The following is a 23,444-nucleotide window of genomic DNA, read 5'->3' as shown; positions in this document are numbered from 1 at the left end:
CGCAAGGAGCAAGCAGTTGGCTTGGTTTGGCTGCCCAGCACACCACCATTCGCTATCTAAGGGGCTGCCTGTCTGGATAGAAGCCTCCTCCTCCTGGTCACTGGAGCAAGAAGAACAACAGGAGGCCCTGCCTTGTCCACTCCCTGCTATCCAGCTGTAGCAGCTTTCCAGGGACCGAGCAGGAACAGCAGGCGCTGAGCTTTGGCAGCTCAATATTGAAGTAATGCGTACCAATGTGGAAAATGCCTAGGTCCTTTGGGGGCTAGTACAACTGCTGCTGCATCAACTGGGCAAATGCCGAGCTGATTGGCTTCCCTGTTCCTGACCAGGCTCTTTTGAGATTTGCATTCAAGAAGAAGGTGCATCAACATCACACACAGCCACACACTACCTCTAGCAGAGGGGTGGTGAACCTGCTGTTGCTCCTCCCTGAACATTGGGCTGCCTGTCAGGCTGATGGGAGTTGGAGTCCAAGAATATCAGGAGGGTGTTCCCTCTCCCTGCACACCCTACTTGCCTTGCCTTCCTTGGGGACATTCAGTGCCTCCCCCTCTTCTTCCTTTAACAAAATAGGTGGCTCCAAGGTTTGCTAGATGGATGCCCAATGGCTTCTAAGCCCTAGGAATCCTGCTGACCTTGCACTGCTGGAGAATGGTCTTTTAGGAGCCTAACCCAGTAATTGTTTGGCTTCTGTGGGAGTGGGGGGGGGGATGCAGTCTCTTGGAGAGGAAGCTGCTTGCAGGAAAGACACCACTCGTTAAGGGACTGCCCATCTATAGGATGAAGTGTAAACTGACCAGGAGAGCATTTTTCAAATGCAAAGCCCAGAACTCTGGTTTATCCAATGTGATTGATTGAGAGGACAGGACAGGCAAAAGAAAGTATTTCCTCAAACAACAACACATAATTAAATAATATAATTCATTTTCACAAGAAGTGGCAAAAACCACCAGCTTGGGTGGCTTTAAATGAGGATCAGGCAACACTGTGGAGGAGAGAGGTCTGTCTACAGTTGTTTCCCCGAACAGCTAGGTTGAGCCTTTGTAGTGAGAGGAAGTTACCTCCTAGTACCAGATGCAGGGGGCTAATCATCAAGCTCTGCTTGTGAGCACCCAGATGCATCTGGGAAGTCCCCGGGTTCTGGATTTGATGGGCAAGAAGGTCACTCTGTACATCATCCTGTGCCCTAAGATCAGGAGAAGTGGCTCTCCAACACCAGGAAAAAGTCTAAACCCAGGAGCTATGGAAATGCGATTTCAGGAGAAATAATTGCCCAACAGTTACTATCAGGCTAATGTTGAAATGTGTATAAACATTACAGGCAATTGTGGCATGGGGTGTGGTCTTTAAAGAGCATGTTGCTGCACGAGGAGCCCCCTAACAGCCCCAGTTCTTTGGGGTAGGCACAGTACTAAGGCTGACTCCTCTTCACACCTCCTTAGTGGCATAGCGTGGGTTGCTAGTGCCCAGGGCCACACAAGGAATGGGAGGGGAAAAGATGGAGTACACATGCACATTCAACTGCCTAATGGCGTCCACATCACCCAAGAGATCTCAGTTGCAGAGATAAGAAGAGTTGTTTTGTTGTCTGGAGAGGTCACTCCTGGTTTGCATAGAGAAGACATTGCCAACAGAGTCCAGTGATGAAAGCACACCCTAACAATTTTGCGCCCAGGGCAACCGCTCCTGTGCCCCCTCCATGCTATGCCACTGCATCTCCTGTTAGCAAACTTATTATTGCTACACACCAATTATGCGCATTTCTCTTTGAAGAACGATGACGCTGATGTGGCGAAACAGCTGCCTTTGCCAATAGGCAAATGGTACATAGTTGGTGGCTGGGCCCTTGGCTACTGGTAGCAGACACAGATAAGAAGTTCTCTGCACTATAGGAAGGCAGCTTCGCTACCATGGTCTACCTCAAAGGGAGAGGTCATAACTCAGTGGTAGAGCACCTGCTTCATATGCAATAGGTGGAAGTTCCAGGGTGCCTGGCTAAGAAGATGCCACACCTGAAGCTTCAGGAGGTGGGGCTATTACTACTGCCAGTCAAGCAGGCAGTACAGAGCCAGGTAGACCAATGGCCTGCATCTCACTTGACATTGCAAATGGGAATGCCCCATAGGAAGCCATTGTGCCAGAGCAAAGGAGGCAGGTCCTCCTACAAGGGTGTGTTGTTTAACAGGATAGAGAAGGGCAAAGAAGAGACTTGTTCCCACGGCAGAGTGCCACAGTTTGGGGACTGAGAGGCATCCTTCTGCAGCTTGCCAGTGTCTCCACATAGGATCGCCGGTGGGTCCAGTTCCCCCAGAGTGGGTGAGTGGCATGGATATACCTAAGGCTGAAGCATTTCTTAGCTGTGCCCTGAGGACTTCTCAGTGAGGGAGGCTTAGTGGGTAAGTGGGCTTAGCTTCCAAGGTCTTGTGGTGTAGCCAGCGTGATTCTAAAATGCAAAGGAGGCAGAGATGCAGCAGCCAAGGATGCTACAAGGGCTCCTCTTCTGCCCCGTTTCCAAGTGCAAGGACCTATCCAATCCATTCCTGGTCCAAACTGCACAAACAGACAACCTTAAACATTGAGAAGTGGTCTGTTCCCTTTTGGCCAATGCAACCTGATCCCAAGAGCAGTTCCAGAGCTTGAGCGCAGCTGATTCTCTCGGGAGGACATAATCACACTCCACACTCCTCCCAGATGCTCCATTCCAGGCCCAGCATCAGTCACATCAGCCCCCAGAGGCACAAGCCAGAGTCCAAGAGGCACTGACAGCAACAGCAGCAGCAGCAGCAGCCCAGAAGTACCAGAAGAGGGGAGAGGAAAAGGTTGTCCTTTGCCACACAGTCATCCTGATGGCCCATGAGCAGGAAAATGCATCTGGTCACCCCAGCCTCCATGAGGACCTTTCCATGGGAAAACAGATGTGGTGCTGGGGGCAGAAGAAGCCCTTCTTTTCTCAGTCAGTCTGGCTCTGGCTCTGGAATGGAAGGAAGGAAGGAATGAAATGAGCCCACGGAAAGCAGCTGCTTCCTCCCCACAACTGGGGGAAAGCGAGAAAGGGGCACCTGCTGCCAGACTGAACTTCGGCTACTCTGGAATATGCAAGCTTTTATGAGATCTAACAAGCAGTCAAGTACAGTCATACCTCGGGTTGAAGTAGCTTCGGGTTGAGCGTTTTCGGGTCGCGCTCCACTGCGACCCGGAAGTAATGGAATGAGTTACTTCCGGGTTTTGCCGCTCGCGCATGCGCAGATACTCAAAACGACGTCATGCGTATGCGTGGAAGCAGCAAATTGTGACCACCCGCGCACACACAGACATGCAGACATGGGTTGCGTTCGCTTCAGGATGTGAACGGGGCTCCGGAACAGATCCCAGAGGTACCACTGTACAACACTTCCTGTTTGCCCAGAGTGGACACACAGGGGGGTGTTGCTCCAGCCAGGAGGACTTCTTGTCACACATGGTCTGGAGCATCCTCCCCCTGCATGTGACCAGGTAGATGGGCATGACCCTTAGAGACCCCATAAAAGGGTTGGTCACGCAGCCACCTTCCTCTTTCTTCTTCTTCATTTTATTCCATCTTATTTGCTGTGTGCTGGCTCTCAGCCAGCAGCACATGGGCTCATTCCCATAGGGGCTGAACTCAAAAACTGTTCTGTAACTACAAGCTAAAGCGGGTCTTCAGGATCATACTGTGAACTGAACGTAAGTAAAAAAGAGGTAACAGAGGGTATTTACCAGGAACAAACCCAATCTAGACAAGTCAGATTGGGTTGCTTAAGTAAAGAGATTCAAATGAATCTACCAACTAGCTTCCTGCAACATACTGGGGAATGTACTTTAATCAATATGTCCTCTCCTACTATCCACAACATTCCCACACTTTTGAACTCCCCAGGGCATCTTCTTCAGGGCAATGAAAAGGAGATGCATTCAGTTTGCAAATATAAGTTTCTGTCCACATGGGCGTAGACGGGGGGCAGGGGGGCAGCTGCCCCACGCTAAATCAATTAAATATTATTAAAAATTAATTAAATCAATTAAAAATACTTAGCTAACTGATCAATTGTGTTGCCAATAACTCAGTTCTGCCCCCCAACATAATGCCCACCCCCCTCTAAAAAAAATGCTGACTACGCCCATGTCTGTCCACCTTTGTAGGACAGAAGGGGTGAAGAATGGCTTTGGCACTAGCTATTTCAGACTTGTCCCCATAACATGACCTAGAAGTTGCAATGAATCAAGGACATGCTTCCTTCCCACTAAGAGGCATGTTCACTGGCTCAGGAGTTGCTGGACAAACCTCTGATCTTTTAGCAGAGCACTGAAGAAACATTTTGCAACCATTTCCAGCACCTCTCCACTGTAGTCTGCCTGCCTGTCTCCTAAGCTAAAAGAAGTCAGCCGGCCCCCAGCAGGCTCCTCACATGCTCCCTTACCTCCATTTTGCTGTAAATCCAGCTAAGCAGCTTTGTGACCTTCGTGTAGACACCAGGCTTGTTCTTCTGGCCGCAGCCAGTCCCCCAACTGGTGATGCCAGCCAAGTACCAACGGGAGCTGTCATTACAGACCAGTGGGCCTCCACTGTCACCCTGGGGCAGAGAGAGAAGGTCAGTGGGGCAAGATGGAACCAGAGGCTGGAGAGGGGTGGAGCAGAAGCCACCTGACATTTGGGTCCCCCAGGAGATGTCGGCCACAGTGGCTTGTGAGCAGGGCCCATGAAGGCACCACATAGGGGGACTTTCCACTGCAGGCCTAGAGTTTATGACAGGATGTGTGCTCTGGGCATAAGCTCTTCTCATGGCAACACAGCAGGCAGATCACCTGTCTCAACGTTTTAAAGAGCTGGACAGGACTTGTAATTTTTTGAGCCCTCCATCCCCAGAAAGCACAGCCTCTTAGGGACACCTCATGTCAGGGAATGGTCTGGATCTGAAGATTGGGGAATGCAGTCATAGGCAGATCAACTCCTCACAGAAGTGGAGGGGGAGTATTCGCCCCGCCCCTCTGCCTCCAGCATTTTCAGAAGCAGAGAGAGAGGCAGACACAGACACAGAAGCAAAACAGCTTAGGGAGGAGTTAGCCAGCTATGAGATAATGACAAGAGATCCAAAAGGGAGGGAGCAGCTGGGAGACACATCACTTGAGAGCGTGGGGGACCCTTCCTCCCCATGGACTTGAAGGTCTGTACAGAGAACAAAGGAGGCAGGGAAGGGGAGGAACTTCTCATTGGTGCACTTCTTGCTGCGGAAGTAGGATTCAAAGTAGGCAACTGATCTACTTGCGGCGAGTTGTGTGTTTGTGCTTGCAACATGATGCTGGAATAAAGGGACTATAAACCTATCAACTGCTCATTAATTCTTATCTGTGAAGCTACCAAAGGGAGAGGGGAACTCTCCACGCTTGACGCCTCTGGTCAAAGCATTCCACTTGGTGCTCAGTGCACCCACCTCAACCCCTGGGCATTTGGCACTGGGCTCCTGGCACCAGTGAGAAGAGAATGGGGGATGACCAACTTGAGGGCCCATGGGTACTCTTGAAACCACACCCCCTTGCCTTCTTTCAGCAAAATACCAATCTCACCTGGCAAGCATCTCTTCCCCCTTTCAAGTACCCAGCACACATCATCCGTGGGGTCAGGTAGTGGTCATAGACATTCTGGCTGTTGCAGAGTCTGTAGTCAATTATCTTCACCTCTGCCTCCCGCAGCTTTGGCGATGTATTCTCTGAAATAAGCAGGCCATGATGAGACGGAGGAGCTCTCCTGGGCACACCAGCACCTCCTGTTGGAGTTTGCTCTGCAGCTGGCTTGGGGTCCTCTGCACCCCTCAAGCTGCAGCTCTACAACCCATCAGATGAAGAACCCCCACCCCAATTTACCTTCATTCTCATTTGTCTTGCCATAGCCTGTGATGTAGCAGGTCCTCCCAGGCAGGAACTTCTGATCAAACATGGGGAGGCAAGCTGGGCGGACATTGGCTGAAGCAGAGAGAGGAGAGAGAGATTAGTTTCCCCTTGAGGGGGAGGCTGTGGGCTTGTTTCACCAAGGGACCTCAGCACCAGGAAGGCAGGGAGGAAGGTGAGATGTGGCAGCATAAAGTCAGGGAGCTTTACCTGATAAGGTCAGAGGCTTCGAGAGCTTCAGCAGTGCAATGTCAAAGTCATCATGATCATCATCATATTTGGCATTGATGATGATGTGTGAAACAGGGATGCCCGCAGAAGGCAGTTGCTTAAGGTTGGAGGCCCCAGCATACACCTTCCACTGGTCCAGGATCTTCACACTATTCCTTAGATGCCCAAAGGATGAAATGTCACACAGGTTAGGGTAGAGTCGCTTCTGCTTTGGCCCAATGCCATCTTCCTCAGCAGGAACATGTGCTCAGAACATGAATTATATGTGACAAGGGTGCATGTGAGAGGGAGGGAGAACGTGCTTTGGATCAGGACTGGGTGCCAGGTGATGCAGCTACTTTATCAGAAAGAGAGGCATGGAGGGGAGGCAGGGGGCAAAAAGGACAGGGCAGGGGCTGGTGGGGCTTACGTTGCAGTTGGGAGGAAGCTGCAAGCAAACGGGGGGGGGGATGAGGAAGAGAGTGGAGTGGGGTGACCTGTCCAGGGAAGTGGGCATGGCATCTCCTGCCTTGCAATAACAGGTGGAGTAGGTATCAGGGATGGGATGCCAGAGTAGATAGTCCACTTCCTTCCTTCCTGTTGGACCTTCTGGATTCATTGGCTCTCATTCTCCAGCCTGCCATGATATCCCTCAGAACTACATGTAGCCACAGTGGAAACCCAGAAGGTTAATTTTCCCCTGCAGATCCAACCCTCCAACTCAGCCCCCACCTCACAAGTTTTGGCCAGGGATGCTACTTACATGAAGAAGCAGTGAGCTGCTGTGAGGACCCACTGAGGATCGATGATGGTCCCTCCACAGATGTGAATCGACCCATAGTGCAGGCTCACTTGCCAAGGCCACTTATTGATTGTTGTTTCGTTGCCTTCAATAATGCGGCCAGACATTGTTTGCCCGCAGTCTACAGGGAGAGAAGACATGCAAGAATCATAGAATTGTAGCATTGGAAGGGACCAGGGGTGCTGGAAGGGCAAGCAGAGAACTCTTGCGCCCCAGGAGAGCTTGTGCCCAAAAGATGCCATGGTGAGATCTGGCATTGCACAGTTCCTTTGTATCACCCAAGGCTTCCTTTAACTCTTCTCCTCCTGCCCTCTCTCTCTAGTGATGTGCCACTCCCATCTCTTGGCCCAACCAGGGACTTTCCTGGGACTGGGAAGCAGTAGATGGAGACAATGACAGGCAGAGAGGCAGAGCAATGGGTGCTAGTTTTGTCTCCATCCCCCTCCCAGATGAGTTTCACAATAGCAACACGGAGACCAAGGAGGAGGAAGCTCAAAGCCACGCCCACCCTCTGGGCTGCATATCAGAAGACAGATACATAGGTAGGTGGAGAGGGTGGCCGAGGTGAGTGGGTCAATGCCCCATTTGCCCTAATAGACCATCCACCACTGGAGGCTCCTATTTCTCACTCACACCTCTCTGCTGTGCTGGGCCCATGATGCTTCTGCGTAATGAAGGGACTGGGCAATATATGGTCAGGCAGGGATCACTTCAGGGTAGCTCACAGCTCAGTCTCTTGGGTATAGCAATGGAAATAACATGAGATCCAGAAGGGAACCCTCCCCACCTACCCACCCACCTCCCACCTATATAACAGCAAAGTCTCCTTACTTGTGCATCGGAGGGAAACATACTTCCCAGTGCCACATTGGGACCTTGAGGAGAGACGAAAACAGACTCTGTTAGGTTTCAGAGGATGGGTCCAGCAGGCTGCAGAGTCAACACAATGGGACTCCCTGGCCAAGAGGATGGAGGTGGGGTAGGATCATGTCTCCAAGAGCCAGCCAGCCACCTAACTTACACATGGAGGTGCCAGGCATGACCACATTCCTCCTGAACCACAAATGGGCTTTCTGAACACCTGTGTGCCAAGAATAAGCAGGCTTGGCTGGAACAGGCATGGAAAGGGATCTCCATCCCTGTGCTAGACAGCCCAGGGAATCAATGATCCAAACAGCGCCCAGGCAAAGGCCGATGCCAAGGGGGAGAAAGGAGTGCCACATCCATCAGGTGAGTTTCCCCAACTTTGTGTTATCCTCCCAGCAGATTGATCTAAGAAACAGTGGCTTTCTCAAGGCCTCCTTGGCTAAGGGAGGATTTGAGCCACCTCGCTTCTCAAAGTTCAGCATTTTTCATGGTTCCACTGACTCTCTTAAACCAAACTTTCCGAGGGTTAAGGGGCCCCAGTCAACATATAATAAACCTGGCAGACTTAGCTGGAGTTCTTTTGCCATTTCTAGTTCTTAGCTAAATAAAACACATTTAAAAGAGTTGCGGGATGGCGATCTCACATGCTCCAATATGTATCAGGTGAGCCCGTAATGGCCATTTCCTCATTGCAGTTCAGAAGGGCAGACTCTAGCCAACAAATTGCCTCCCCAGTCTTGGGAGGGTGGTCAACAAAACACCTGGTTAAGCAATAATTGTTAATTTATGTTCTGGAACTCACACATTTTAAGGTGTGAAAAGTCTCATTTCTCACAGCTCCTTTGATGTTAGGATTTTGTTCTTTAAAGGGAAGTAATGCCTTGAATAATTTTGCATAGCAGATGGCACCATTGTCAGGAAGCACATGGTAAACTGATCTCCTGTGAAATTCACAGCTTCAGCTAACAACATCTTTGTAATCTGGCCTGAGAGAGACACAAATCTGGGGGATCTTTCTGTACACAAACACACAAACACACACACACATTTAAACAATTTTCAAAAGTTACACAAGACTATATACGATAACCACACAGAAATCATGTAATTTAGGGTTAGATTCAGATTCCAGACACATGTAGAATAGACCCACGGAAGATTATGGGACTTAATTAGTAATGAAGAACTGAACTTCTGTTGATGGTTAAGCATGATGGGAAGTCTGGAACCAGCACACAGGAAGGTGCCCTAGACCAAGTCAGTCCATTCATCCACGTGGCCAAGCAGCTGCCCAGGGTCTTGGACAGCGGCAAGCGGTGGGGTGTCTTTCCTTGATTCTTTCCACTAGAGCAGGGTGATCCAATATGTGGCCCTCAAGGACTTTTTTGGCACCCTCTGCAACATTTGACACACACACACACACAGCCCTTGCACTGTCTTCCCAAAGCCAGTTAGGTGAGTCACTGGACTTTGTAAAGGAAGGGTGAGAGCTCTGACAGGGTCCTAGAATCCTCCAAACTCCTTCTTAAAGGCTAGTTAACACTTCCCTAGCTTTGGGAAGGAAGTGGAAGGACATAGGTGTAGCCGGGGGGGGGAGTTGCCCCCCTAAATCAAGAAAATAAATAAAATTTGTTAACTAACTGAGGTTCTGCCCCCCCCCAACATGAAACCTGCCTACGCCCATGTGGGAGGGCACCCTGCCAAAGCCCCGCACCTCCTTCCCAAAGTCTGGTGCTTTGCTTAGGCAGTGTATGGTCTGTGGGTTCCATGTTGAAGTTGAACCCAGTTGGGCCACCCTGAACTATAGTTGCTGAACTTCCCTACAGGAGGAGGCCCATCCAGGATTGCATGATGAGTTGCTATATGGCAGGAAGATCTAAGAATACCTGGATTTGGGGTGGATTTGTGGCAATAGAAGGGTGCAGCCCTTGGCATTCTGCGTAGGCAAGCAAGAGAGGGAAGAAGCTGGAATCGTACTCATTCTAGTAATCCCTCTGCCCCCCCCCCATGTAATGCTTGTGCTATGTGTGTGGTGTGTGTGTGTAGGTGCATTTAATGAAATCTACAATCCCCACCCCCTGACTCACCCAAATTTTAGTCAAACCATGCCCCCTACTGCAAGCTTCTAGAAATAGTCACTGGGATCTGTCACAGTTTGTTTACGGCAATAGCAGAGCCAGTCCTATCATTTGGTATGGGGACACAGCTGCCTCAAGCAGCAGATGCTGGGGAGTGGCAATGAGCTGGTGGAGAAAGAGCCGTGTGCACCACACAGTCAGTTCTGCATCCCCTAAGCTCACTTTCTGCTCTCAGGTGCAGTAGAGGGCATGGTCTCTTCTCCAGCCATGTTGAAAGAAGATTCAACAGCCAGTCTGGTTGGTTTCTGTATCAGAAATGGGGGTGGATGGTAGTTGCACCATCTAGACCTTTGCCTAAGGTAAGAAAATCTCCTGGGCTGACCCCGCAGATCCCAGGATTGGAGAGGGGCCAGTGCAGCCCTACCACCAGTCTACAAAGGGGCAATCAATAACAGCCGACCAATCTTAGCAAGGGGTTGCTACCCTGTCTCAGAATTTCACTGATAGGAGGGAAGGGCTGTCCTCTCCCCTTTCCAAAGACCACTCCTTGCTCCCTTACCTTCTGAGGCTCTGCTGGATTGTGTTGTTCATTTCTCTGGCTGTGAAGCTGTTCCCAGACCACGAGAGAGGGGCATAATCTGTTAGGGAGGCACTGGGGAGACAAAGGAGGCTGTGGTCAGGATGTGAGAGCCGATCTTTGGGGTGCAAGGCTTATCTTGGGGCAGCCCCAGCATGTGTTTGTACTAGACAGAGGCAGTGGAGGGGGCACATGTGGATGAGATGGAAGGTGGAGGGGGTGTCTAGAGGGTTCTGCCCCCGAGGGAAGCAGAGGGATGTCACCCCCGCCTGGGCCTCCACTGCCTGAGGGAGGGGGCACCCCACAGAGAACCACAGAATTTTAGAGATGGAAGGGACCCCGAGGGGCATCTAGTCTAAAGCCCTGCAGTGCAGGAATCTCAACTAAAGAAGAGAAGAAGAGTTTGGATTTGATATCCCGCTTTATCACTACCCGAAGGAGTCTCAAAGCGGCTAACACTCTCCTTTCCCTTCCTCCCCCACAACAAACATTCTGTGAGGTGAGTGGGGCTGAGAGACTTCAGAGAAGTGTGACTAGCCCAAGGTCACCCAGCAGCTGCATGTGGAGGAGCAGGGAATCGAACCCAGTTCACCGGATTACGAGTCCACCGCTCTTGACCACTACACCACACTGGCTCTCACTAAAGCATTCATGGTCATCCAGCCTCTGCTTAAAAACCTCCAAGGAAGGAGACTCCACCACCTCCCGACTGTTCCACTGTCAAATAGTTCTTACAGTCAGAAAGTTTGTCCATATGTTTAGTCAGAATCTGCTTTCTTGCAACTTGAAGCCATTGGTTCCAGTCCTACCTTCCAGAGCAGGACAAGAAAAGCTTGCTCCCCTTTTCCTGGCTAAACATACCCAGCTCCTTCAACCGTTCCTCATAAGGCAGGGACCCTTTTATCTCCTCCTTTTTTGCTGGGAGAAGCAGGTAAGCCACACACCCTCCCTGTGGGGTGGCAGCGAGGAGGCGCCTGGCGGCAGACGCTTGGGAAACTGCCCCAGGAGGAACAGGAGGGTTGCCTGCTTGTCTCTCTCAGCTCCTGCCTGCCTGCTGCCCCCATCCAGGACTTACTTGAAGAATCCGAGCTGCCGGCAGGTCTTCCTGGATAAATCCTCCGTCCAGTCTTTGCTGCACACGGGCAGCCACCGGTTCTGGGGCCCCGAGTAGACCTGGAGAAAGGACTCGTTCCCGGCGAAGCGCACTGCAGAGCCGGAGAGGAGGAGCCAGTGAAGACCACGAGGAAGAAGATGAGGAGGGAGACTCAGCTTCAAGCCCGACGCTCGCCGGAGTAAGCAGGAGACCCGGCCGAGGCCACCTTCCCGACCCGGCGAGCCCTTGCCCGGCCCCAGCTCCGCAGGTCGCCCCACCCCACAACCCTCCCTCCGCACCCCCGGGGGAAAGCATTACCGCAGTCCAGCTCGTCGCTCCGCTGAGAGCAGTCGGCGACCCCATCGCAGCGCACCGCGTGGCTGTCGCATTTCTCCTCCGGCTCCTTGTAGACGATGCCTGTGCCGGAGCGCCAGAACAAGACTGCGAGGGGCAGAGAAAGAGGGAGAGGGGTTCATGAATCTCACCCTCTTTGAGCTGAGCTGAGCTGCGTGGACAGATTGTCTCGGCTTCTGTCTTTACGCTCCCGTGTTCTTTGCCACGGCTTGTCCACCAGGTGTCAGGAAAGCTCCAGCAACCAGCAGAGGGAAGCTGTTATGCCCTGAAGGGAATTCCAAGCCTTCAGAAAACACCGCCTCTCTTGTCAGGGCTTCGTGATCCTCGTGACCTCCAGAGGATAACGAGGACACAGAGCATGTGGTCAAAGTGAGCATGACGATCCCTCATAAACTAAATGACACCAAAAGTGCTTCTATATTAGATGCTGACCACACTCAGTTCATTTTTTAAAAACAAAACAGGGCACCTGCCTGATACAATCATCAAAAGGTAATTGGGAAGGTGAAAAGAGCCCTGCAGCTGCCACCAGGCCCAAGGCCCAAGCGGTCTATGGCAACGGTCAACTTCATGCGGGATCTGAGAGCCTTGGCAGTCCTGTCTCCCCTCCTAATTCCCAGCAACTGGCGTTTACTGCATCCAATACTGGAAGTTCCCCCAATGCTTTCCTTGTGCTTCTCCCGTGTTCATTCAACTTGCAGAAAATTCTGCTTAAAAATATAAGTGAAGGAAACAAAAGCACAATCTGTACAAGTGTGGATCGCCTTTGGCCAGGGCTTTTTTTGCAGCCGGAACTCACTGGAACTCAGCGCCGGCACCTCACAGGTGGCGCTATTGCCATTATAAGAGAACAAGGGAGGCATTCGTGGCAAGTTCCTGCAGATCTTTTACTAGAAAAATAGCACTAACCTTCGCACTGTGCTTACCGCCTTGTGACATATGTACTGGGCAGGCGAGCCCAACACATCACTTTCACAATTACAGTACTTTCCTGGTCAGTGCTATTTTTGTGGCACAGATTTTTTGAACCTGACCTTATGCTAAAATGGTTTTGTTTTTGCTTTGCCTATATAAAAAAAGATTCATGCAGTGGAGCTCAAATGGAAACATTTTAGATTATTCATTTTAGATTATTTTTTTTTTTTAATTACAAGAATATTTCCCAATTGGCACCATTTTAGGAGTGACAGCCTCCTCATATTTTAATGAGTGCCAAAACACCTATATTAGAAAAACAACAACACTGTAATAACACTTAAATGAAAAATCCTTTTATGTGCAATTTTCAAAAAGGATTTTTCTTTTTAAAAATCGGCACTGCTAAAGTCACACTGACCAGGTGACAGCCACTCTCTTTCCTGTACAGATGGCTATGCCATGGTATGGAATGGGAGCAGAACACAGTGGGGTGTGTGCACAGAACAAGTGTGGGACCTCTGAAGCATGGATAGTCAGTTGTCACGGCATTCATAGCTTACTGAGAAGATCAACAAATGGGCAGCCTTAGGAGCCACCCTCCTGAGACCATCCAGCAGAAGGAGGATGGGGTGGATGCCAAGGAAAGGGAGCCTGGCCTGCAGCTGCTCCCCCGACTTCTCCCTTCCCAATTGTTAACTCCAAAACAGAAGGGAAAGAGAAGAAGGCTCCAGCCAGTGTGTCCTTGTGAGGGAATGTGGGCTCTCAGCCAATTTTCCAAGGAAGGGAGGAGCCATGAATCCAGGTCACATCTAAAACTGGGCGGGGAGTTCTCAAGACAGGCTTGGCAGAGTCAGAACCCTGAAAAATGGGGCACCCGGTAACACCATGTCATTTGCATTTATTTGCCTGTTCAAACTGCTTGTTGCCTTTGCGTTGCTTCCTCATTTTAAAATCACAACTGGTAAGCCTCTTATACACACCATACATTTAAAACACATGACTTCCCCCAAAGAATCCTGTGAACTTTAGTTTGCTCCCACAGAGCTACAATGCCCAGAACCTTTAACGAACTACAGTTCCCATAATTCTTTGGGGGAGGTCATGTACTTTAAACGTATGGTGGGTACATAGTCTTAAGAACGTGAAAGAGGAGCAAGGAAGACGAACGCACACAGGTGTAAGGGACAGCAGCCCCCCCCCCATGAGCCACAGGACTCTCGGCTCTTCAAAAAAGATGGAAGAACTCCAAGGGACAAATTTACCCACCCACCAGGGTATCTGTCATGTTTCCTGCCCTGCAGCAAAAGGAAGGCGAGATGACGTTTGGGTTGTTGTGTGTCTTCTGCAGCACATACAGGCCCCTCAGTCAAGTATTTGGTTTCTGGCTCAGTCCCTCCTTGTCATACTGCGATTAATTATTAACTCTCACACCCAAACAGGACCCCAGGAGAGAGAAAACAGAAGCTTCTACGCACAAATACATACCAAAACAACCTCCCCCATCTGGCACACTCCAGATATTTCAGACTACAACTCCCATAATCCCCGGGCAGAATGGCTGTGCTAGCTGGGACTGATGGGGAGTTGTAGTCCAAATAATATGGGGTGGTAGACGAGAAGTTTGGAAAGAAAAGATTCTGTAATTTCATCCCCACCCTAAAAAAAATAAACATTAGAGGGGAAATAATATATGCAAACCTAAACAACCTGATTTCTCAAAATAAAAATATATGAGAAGAAAAGACTTTTCTACCTCTCAAGGCCCCTGTGTGTTTTGCCTAAGGACACAGAGAGAGATGAGTAGCTGCAGCTGGTTTTTGTAGTTCCAGAGATGGGGGAAATTAGCCACTGTGTATTTCTTCTTTCCAAGGCTCTCTGGTGAAACCTGATGCCTGCCTAGCACCTAAAACAACCTCACTTGAATGTCTTCTCTATCCTCCTCCCACTCTAAGACTGCAGCCAGATGGAGACTCCATAGCTTCAATATAAGCCAAAAAAGTTTCCTCTCTCCCCAGTTCATTTGCCATCTAGCCTCAGGTCTGGAGATCTCAAAAGCTCACACTCTGTTTTGTAATATTTTGATTGGCCTAAAAGGGAATTGCCCCAATATGAATTTGGGGGGAAATATATTCAGGGACAGGGATGTGGGTGGCGCCGTGGGTTAAACTACAGAGCCTAGGACTTGCCGATCGGAAGGTCGCAGTTTGAATCCCCACGACGGGGTGAGCTCCCATTGCTTGGTCCCTGCTCCTGCCAACCTAGCAGTTTGAAAGCACGTCAAAGTGCAAGTAGATAAATAGGTACCACTCCGGCGGGAAGGTAAACGGTGTTTCTGTGCGTGGCTTTGGTTTGCCAGAAGCGGCTTAGTCCTGCTGGCCATATGACCTGGAAGCTGTATGCTGGCTCCCTCGGCCAATAAAGCGAGATGAGCACCGCAACCCCAGAGTCGGCCACGACTGGACCTAATGGTCAGGGGTCCCTTTACCTTTACCTATATTCAGGGATATTTTAAAAAATATCCCATAAATTGTATGAGATCTGCCCTCTTCTTCAAGCAGGATGTTCATTCCCAGGAATGACGGAAGAGCAGAGACACGTTCCTCCCCACCACAAATGAGAGGAGAAGGACTCACATAGCAGGATGAGGGCCACCAGAAGCACAATGAGGATTAAGATGCAGACAATGAGGGCTAACCTCTTCTGGCCCATCCTCCAAGACGCCTTGAACGTTGGAGTGGAGGAGGCTGCGGTTGGAGAAAGGAAAAAACCAGATTGGTTACAATTATGAAATACCCCTAAAACATCCAGTTTTGCTATGGTTAAGTCCACACCATAGAAGGAAATTTTGGAGAGAGACTCTATTACAGCAAACCAGACTCACATGTCCAAGCAAAACTGAGTTGCAAGGAGCATCTGGCTAAATTAATTTGTCTCCTTTTACTAAAGTCTGGACCATTCCTCCGTTATCATTTGTACATTTAAATGTAGAACTGCTTTGACAATATTCAACCAAGATATGGGGTCCCTCCTTCTACCCACAATTACTAATCAAGAAATTTCAATAGTCCAAGGCTCAAGCAGAGCCCAAAATGTATGTTAAGCTTTTCACCCATCTCTCCTGGACAACAGAAGAAGGTTTTCCTAGAAGACATTTTGCAAGCTTTTTCTTAAAGACAAACTCATCTTGACTAGCACCGTTTTAAAATCTTTACACCCATCCGCTGTCAGGAAAACAGGATTTACAGTCTTTGTTTCTGTATTAATTTCTGAAGGTCAATTGGGTTCCTCATTCTTGGGGAGACCTGCTTCCTTCCATCCCCTGACTGTGCTCATTTCTTCCTTCTCTGTTGTGTTACCCTGAAATCTCAGAAGTCAAGAAGAGGAAGGGATGAGTTAACACTTTGCCTTTCTCCATTAGCCTCTTGAAAGGTGCAGATGTTCTTGACTCTGCCAGTCCTGCCTGGGATATACCATCCAGATTCTCCCACCTCAATATACATCCAGCAGCAGGAGGAGCTTCCATCAGGTGGCTTCATTTCCCCCCACCCCACCCTCCATCTTACCCCTTGAGGTCTCGCGAGCCACGCAGGGCACAGGAGCCAGTCTGGAGTCTGTAGGGTAGGGTCTGAAGGCAACTCCTCGAATGGTCTCTTCTGGTGGGGGAGGTTGGGCCACGATGGGCAGGACAGATGATGAGGCACAAGAGCTGGGATTCAGGTTGGCATGATGCAGAGTTGGAGTTTCCTGCAGGTAAAAAGGGTTCAGACTGAATAAAGGGTTCTGAAAAGGGTCTCCAGTAGTAGCTATTTCTCTTATGGAGCCAAAGGTCAACATGACTGAGGCCTTTAAAAAAACCTCACTCATGTTGGAGAAGGTCGCAGCTTCAATCCCTGGCATCTCCAGGTGGGGCTAGGATTGTCCACTGCCTGGAATTCTGGAGTGCCAGTCAATGTATAGAATACTGAATGTTCTGACATATACTCAGCTTCCTATGCTCAGCTCTTAGTGTTCATCAGTAGCCCTGGAGAAATCCCACCATTTTTAGTAGGTCTGTCCTTGAAGGCTATAGATGCATCAAAGCAGAGATGCCTCCACTGCAGGCCCTGCCTGCCCACAAAGTGAGGTGAGGGGCAGGGCTGGATTAACCAATAAGCAAAATAAGCACAAGGGACGCAGGTAGTGCTATGGGCCACAGAGCCTAGGACTGGCCGATCAAAAGATCGGTGGTTCGAATCCCCGCAACGGGGTGAACTCCTGTTGCTTGGTCCCTGCTCCTGCCAACCTAGCAGTTTGAAAGCACATCAAAGTGCAAGTAGATAAATAGGTACCGCTCCGGCAGGAAGATAAACAGCATTTCCGTGCACTGCTCTGGTTCGCCAGAAGCAGCTTAGTCATGCTGGCCACATGACCTGGAAGATGTACACCGGCTCCCTCAGCCAATAAAGCGAGATGAACGCCACAACCACAGGGTCAGCCACGACTGGACCTAATGGTCAGGGGTCCCTTTACCTTTTTAAAATAAGCACATGCTTAGGGCATCAAGGGAAGGGTGGGGCACCACATAAATTTTCCATTGCCAGGTTTTTAGCATTAATGGTCATAAATTGTCCATTCATTTTCTCACTTGTAAGTATATTAAAAATCCCAACGGAATGACTACGCAACAAGGCAGGCTGGATTCCTTATCTCTACTAAGTATAGAAACAGATGTGTTGTGTAAGATTGGTTTTGAGGATCTGATCAAAGACTTTGCAATTAGAAAAAGTAGGAGAAATTCCCCCCCCAATATAAATAAAGTGGAAGTATACAAAAATAAACAATATTTTCCATCTCGCTGCAGGTTTCATTTTGAAAGAATATAATTTAATTTTATGGTTTATTATTGTTTATATTTTGAATTAGATATATATGGGGGCGCCAAAATCTTTTAAGTGCTTAGGGCCTCTAAAGGTCTTAATCTGGCCCTCATGAGGCAGATCTGGTCCCAAGGAGAACCCCCCCCCCAGTCTTCTCCAATGCTGCACCACACTACCATGCCCCAACTGCCGCCTTCTTTGCTGTGAGCATGCCCCCCATGGAGGCAGGGGTAGGGCACAGTTCTGGAGGAGGGGGAGGCAGTGGGGTGAGGCATTTTGCCCCAAGATGCAAAATGTTCCAGACCAGCCCTGTTCTATTTGCCAGGAGTCCAGGCTGCACAGGGACCTCCAGAAATGTTTTCTTAAGCTGCTTCTTCAAGGGATGGGAACACAGGGCATCTTTGCAAAGAAGTCACCTGATCAATTCTGGTGTGACCTATGTGTGTGCATCTAGTTACTGCAGATGGCTCCCCCTCAATGAGGCCACCTTGTTGAGTCAATCATTAGTATCTGTTTGAGCAACCAAGGGAGGGGGGGATTGGGTGCTTCAGTTCAGGCACTTCCTTCCCTGGAAAGGCAGTGGCTGCCCCCACCTCTGCTTTGGGAACACACCTATAATAGCCAAGGACTGATTATTTGCATCTGCTTGCTACTGTCTTCCTTGTGGGCAAAGGCAGGCAAGTCTCTTGGGCAAGAAGCCTGGGGTGCCTCCAGCCTTCCACTTTCCCAGGAGGGATTCAAATGTGTTTGGGAACTTTAGGTTTGCACAGTTAAAGTGAATTAAAGGGCTCTGTTGCTCTAGCGCAGAAAATCCACTTCAAGAAAGCATTGAACACTTTGCGGTTTGGAAAGTGACAGTGAAAAGCACTGGAAATATGGGGTGATTGAATGCAAAAACACCCTGCAAGCAAATTAGGATGAATTCAGGATAAATGTTAGCTGTTGTATAACAAATCAGAATGAAGGTTCAATAAAGACCAGACTGAGTCCATATCCACACCATCTATTCAAAATACTCTTATATCACTTTTACAGTTGTGGGGAATCCTGGGGATTGTAGTTTGTTAAGGATGGTGGATCTACGAAGCCCACATCCTTAGCAAACTGCAATTCCCAGGATACTTTGAGGGAAGCCATGGCTGTGAAAGTGTTGTAAGAGTGCTTTCAATGGATTCTGTGGATCTAACAGTAGTCTAACAACTGCATTAGCTTTGTGCAAACAAACCAGGGCAAATAGATGCTCCATGTACAGGTCATCTGGAAGAGTCCAAAGTCAGAAATGAAACCCCATGGGCTCACTCAAGGCCAAGTCGCCAAGACTGAGAGGAAGCAGATCTGGGAGTATTTACAGCAGACAGTGGCACCCAACTGGCCCTCTGCTGTCATTTGACTTCTTAGGCCAGGAGGCTTATGGGCTGTTTTGTACATGCTGTTAGAAATATAAAAGTTTGTACGTAGTAAGTGCAATGTGTAATTTGTATTCTGTTCTTAGTAATGTTTATACGTATCTAGTTTTAAGACTGTTCCGCAGCAAAGCTTTGAAACTCATTCTTGGGGCGGAAAGCTCAGTTATCCAGATCAGGGATTCTGCTGAACGACTCCAACATGTGCCCCAGCTGAAACTATCAGCAATTCCACCCCTCTGCCCTGCAGCAACTCTGGTAGTGCAGGGAGCAGGTGACCAGCAGTGCCTGAGAGATGATGATCCCAGTTCCCACCTGGCGCTTTTCTAAATGCAGGGATGCCTCCCAGGGCCATGGAATGCTGCTGGGCCATCATGTCACAACCAGGTGGAAAATTCTCTCTCTCTGATTCACTAACAACCTTATTAACTGGATCACCATCATCTTTTTCACAAGCTGCTGCTAGCCCTGCTGTGGGGCTTATAAGCCTGGTGTTGTGTGTGGTGAAATGGGAGTGAGGGGAAGGTTTCACCCCCATGTCACTGCTGCAATTCAGTTTGCAGGGCTTCCCTCCCATTACGGCTTTTAAGGGGACATGAAATGGCCGAGAGACCCAGCCACAGATCTCCTGTGTCATCCCGTCTCCTTTTTGGCCCCAATGCAAGCTTTGGTTTGGCCCTGACAAGTTCCAAGAGGGCTTCTCAGTCATCAATGCCACATATAGGGAAAGGCAGCCCTCATGTCAAAGAAGAGACAGTAGAACAGGGAACTGGCTGTTTCTCCAAAGGGAAATAGTTCCTGCTCAAGACAAAGGAGGCACAGCCAGAACTTTCTGATTTCTAAGCTTTTGTCAGAGGGCCAGATAGAAACTGCTTTCTGACTGTCAGCACAGCTTCCAAAGACCTGTTTCCTCTACGTGCATCAATACTTGAAGTTCTGATGACTTGTCAGGCCTAGGATCTTTGGGCTGATCCTAAAAAGTGCTGAGCAGCATGAAGTCAGTGTGCAGAGGCTTCCACTGAGTTGTGTGGCTAAATATAGATAAGCAGACATGGACACACACACACAGGCTGAACCGCTTCCCTCCTCCTAAAAATGGGTGTGAATTGCTTGAACCCCTGGTCACATCAGAAAGAGGGCAATTAGATATTTGGCATGGACCCCCACCCACATCCTTTGGCCTAATTGGGAGGGAGGGGGAAGAAGCCCCCATCCATGAAGCCCACCTACCAATGCAAGCACCACAATGGGCACACTGTGGGGCCAACCTTTCCACCAGGACCTTGTCTTGAGGTTCTCCTTGCAGCTGTCCCAAACCATCTGCAAGCACCACCAGCCTCAGGACAGCTACCCTGTATTTAAATATACCTTCCTGAAGAAACCAGAGGCCTTTTTCCTGGGCATGGTCGGCCAAATGGTGCCAAAGAAGGACAGAACTTTTTTATGTATGCCACAACAGCAGCAAGAATACTTATTGCAAAGTATTGGAAGACACAAGATCTACCCACTCTGGAAGAATGGCAGATGAAGGTGATGGACTACATGGATTTGGCGGAAATGACTGGCAGAATCCGAGACCAGGGAGAAGAGTCGGTGGAAGAAGATTGGAAGAAATTTAAAGACTATTTACAGAAATATTGCAAAATCAATGAATGTTAGAATGATGTCAGAATGAAGCTAAGTGGTTTAAGCAGCAATGTTATAAAGGTGTATGTGAAAATGGATTGTTAACAGGTGAGAATCCAAAGTTATAATATATTATGTTAAAGGACTAAGATAAAAACAAAGAGGGAAAGAAATTGCTGAATTAACTAACTGAATTGGAATACAAAAAGGGGAGGCGTGAGGAGGTCAGGGAAACAAGGAAATGAATGTAAGGTATGGAAAGACTGATGTATTTTTTTAAAGTGTTTTTTATCTTTTTTGTATTTTTTCTTTTACTTTTATTTTTGTCTTTCTTTTTCTTCTTTTTTTAATTCATGTAATTCTTTTCTTTGGAACCTTAATAAATATCTTTTTTAAAAAAAAAAAAAGAACAGCTACCCTGAAGTCCTGTGGTTTTACCACCACCCACAGCAGCAATCCTGATTATTCAGCTCCAGGAAGAGGAAAACAGTGGCTGTTGACCAAACAGTGGCTGTTGACCAAACATGAAAAGGAGGCAGAGGAGAAGACCAGGATGTTTTGGCTCCTGGCCTGGCAGGTTTGAAAAGTTGCCAGAAAGCACTAGGGGATGGGGAGATTGTTCAGCATCTCCCCCAGGATACTATAAGGAGCAAAGGGCTTTGGTAACGAAGGAAGCCTGAGGTTCAGACTTAGGAAGAAGAACTTGCAAACAATATTGCGCATTGGGCTAAGAAAACAAGTTGGGCTGGGAGGTATCTGGTTTTCAACATCAGGATCTATCACCAGCAACTGCCCCAGGATGCCAGCTGGTGGTGCTGAGGCTGCGAGGAAGGGAAAACAAGGAAGTATCAGGATGGGGAGAGCAGCCTTGTCTGTTGTCAGCCCCACAAGTGAGGTCTTTTTGCCCAGCTGGGATTCTCAGGACAAGGCTCAAGTCCACCTCCCCCCACCTCCAGCCTGTTGCCCTGTTTCAATCAGTCTCCACCCCTCACCCCGTGACCCACATCAAGGCCCCTGCATCTCCTCCTCTGTTGACTTACCAGGCTCGCTGGTCTCTCTTCCATGGCCTCTTCTCTCTGCCAGGAGCTCTGGGTCACTGCCACCTCCCAGTGCCCATGGTGAACTGCCAAGGGTGGCCTTCCTGCTCACTCTTGGGCTGTGGATGCCAGCCAACCCAACGGAGTGGCAACTGTTCCGAATGGGGAGTCCGTCCGTCCGTCAGGCCTGCCTGCCTGCCTGGCTCACTCCCTGTTAGCTGTGTGGCAACCACGGATGGAATCCAGGGAAGAAACTGGACCAACCTGAAGCGCTGCTGCTCAGCTCTCTGTTCCTTCCCTGCCAGATTCCCGGAGGCAGGTGGGAGGTGTTGCCCTTCAGGTGTGCTGGGACGGCTCCCACTGGGACAGCTCCCTCCTGGCTCAGAGAAGTGGCCCTTGAAATCCAGCTAGGGAGGCATCACACTGACCACGCCATTAGCTCTTTGAGCCTGGAGCCTGCCTAGCCTTAGACCTTTAAAGAGCCTTCACAGGCAGGCAGGCAGTATCGGGGAGCCCCACCCACTTGAGGTCATCATCAGGAGCAGGGGAGGAGATGGTTTTCCTTGACTCAGGAGAGACAACAGCATGTCAGTTGGAAGGAGTAGCAGAGAGACAAATTACCTGGCCGGGGAAACCACCCAGGTCTGGGTCCTGCTGGGGAGCAGAATTTCTTTGGAAGCTGCTTCTGATCTCTGGAAGCCTCTCAATTGCCATTAACAGGACACAGAATTACAGTGGTACCTCGGGTTACAGATGCTTCAGGTTACAGACTCCGCTAACCAAGAAACAGTACCTCGGGTTAAGAACTTTGCTTCAGGATGAGAACAGAAATCGTGCTCTGGCGGCGCGGCGGCAGCGGGAGGCCCCATTAGCTAAAGTGGTGCTTCAGGTTAAGAACAGTTTCAGGTTAAGAACGGACCTCCAGAACAAATTAAGTTCTTAACCCGAGGTACCACTGTATTATTATTATTATTATTATTATTATTATTATTATTATATTTATACCCCGCCCATCTGGCAGGGTTTCCCAAACCACTCTGGGCAGCTCCCAACAGAGGACTAAACACCGAATAAAACTTCAAACATTAAAAACTTCCCTAAACAGGGCTGCCTTCAGATGTATTCTAAAAGTCAGATAGTTGTTTATTTCATTGACATGGGAGGGTGTTCCGCAGGGAGGGTGCCACTACCGAGAAGGCTCTCTGCCTGGTTCCCTGTAACCTCACTTCTTACAGGAACTGCAGTGATGGTATACTCTTTCCCTTTGGGTTCTTCTTCTTCTTCTTCTTTTTAGCCATTGCATCCCCAGCAAAGATGCAATTCCCCTTACAACATTCCACATCTTTTGTTCACTTAGTCTCTGGGCTGCTGTCCTATCACCTGGCTAGCATCCAAAGGCAGCATCAGGCAGAGGCTCAGTATCCCCCCTGATTTCAGGACAGGTGTGTGCATGTCTGTATGTGTGTACGTGTGTGTGTGAATCCATGTTTGTGCTAAGGCAGAGTGAGTCATCAGCGACCCCCAAGGCTGGGAGTTTGGATCCCTTGGTCTCATTCAGTTCTGCCTTTCGACAGACACTGGGCTCCCCAGAGAAGTTTGATTCAGCCAGACAGTCTTCTTCAATTGGGGAAGGGAGAAGGAGGTTCAGGGGGCAGGATGAGCTGGCTCCAGGGTGAAGAAACCATGGGAAAGAAATGGAAACGTAGATTGCAAACTGGGCTT

The 23,444-nt window shown here is 49.3% G+C and overlaps 1 protein-coding gene across 1 annotated transcript; it reads right to left on the bottom strand.

Annotated features, from left to right (window-relative positions):
* Window positions 1–902: 902 nt before the first annotated feature.
* Window positions 903–22,215, bottom strand: TMPRSS13 (transmembrane serine protease 13). The gene is made up of 13 exons (XM_082200514.1): window positions 21,726–22,215; window positions 16,364–16,544; window positions 15,434–15,544; window positions 11,847–11,969; window positions 11,511–11,640; window positions 10,418–10,510; window positions 7,745–7,788; window positions 6,875–7,034; window positions 6,112–6,287; window positions 5,878–5,976; window positions 5,581–5,723; window positions 4,437–4,589; window positions 903–2,971 (listed from the first exon to the last, which is right to left on the bottom strand). The coding sequence occupies exons 1-13, from the start codon at window positions 21,747–21,749 to the stop codon at window positions 2,951–2,953; spliced, it is 1,458 nt and encodes a 485-aa protein (XP_082056640.1). The 5' UTR covers window positions 21,750–22,215; the 3' UTR covers window positions 903–2,950.
* Between the last annotated feature and the right edge of the window lie 1,229 nt (window positions 22,216–23,444).

The sequence above is a fragment of the Podarcis vaucheri genome (genome assembly GCF_965113315.1).
Source record: "Podarcis vaucheri genome assembly, chromosome: 15".
Lineage (NCBI taxonomy): Eukaryota > Metazoa > Chordata > Lepidosauria > Squamata > Lacertidae > Podarcis > Podarcis vaucheri.
This window is presented reverse-complemented; position numbering and strand designations above follow the sequence as displayed.

Bases quoted from the DNA above. Each gene is read 5' to 3' on its own strand.
- TMPRSS13 (XM_082200514.1), bottom strand. From the start codon at position 21,749: ATGGAAGAGAGACCAGCGAGCCTG. The intron at 5,724-5,877 runs GTAAATTGGGGT...TGCTTATTTCAG, and splicing joins CAAGACAAATGAGAATGAAG to AGAATACATCGCCAAAGCTG. The intron at 2,972-4,436 runs GTAAGGGAGCAT...CTTCCATTCCAG, and splicing joins GGATTTACAGCAAAATGGAG to AGCCAGAGCCAGACTGACTG.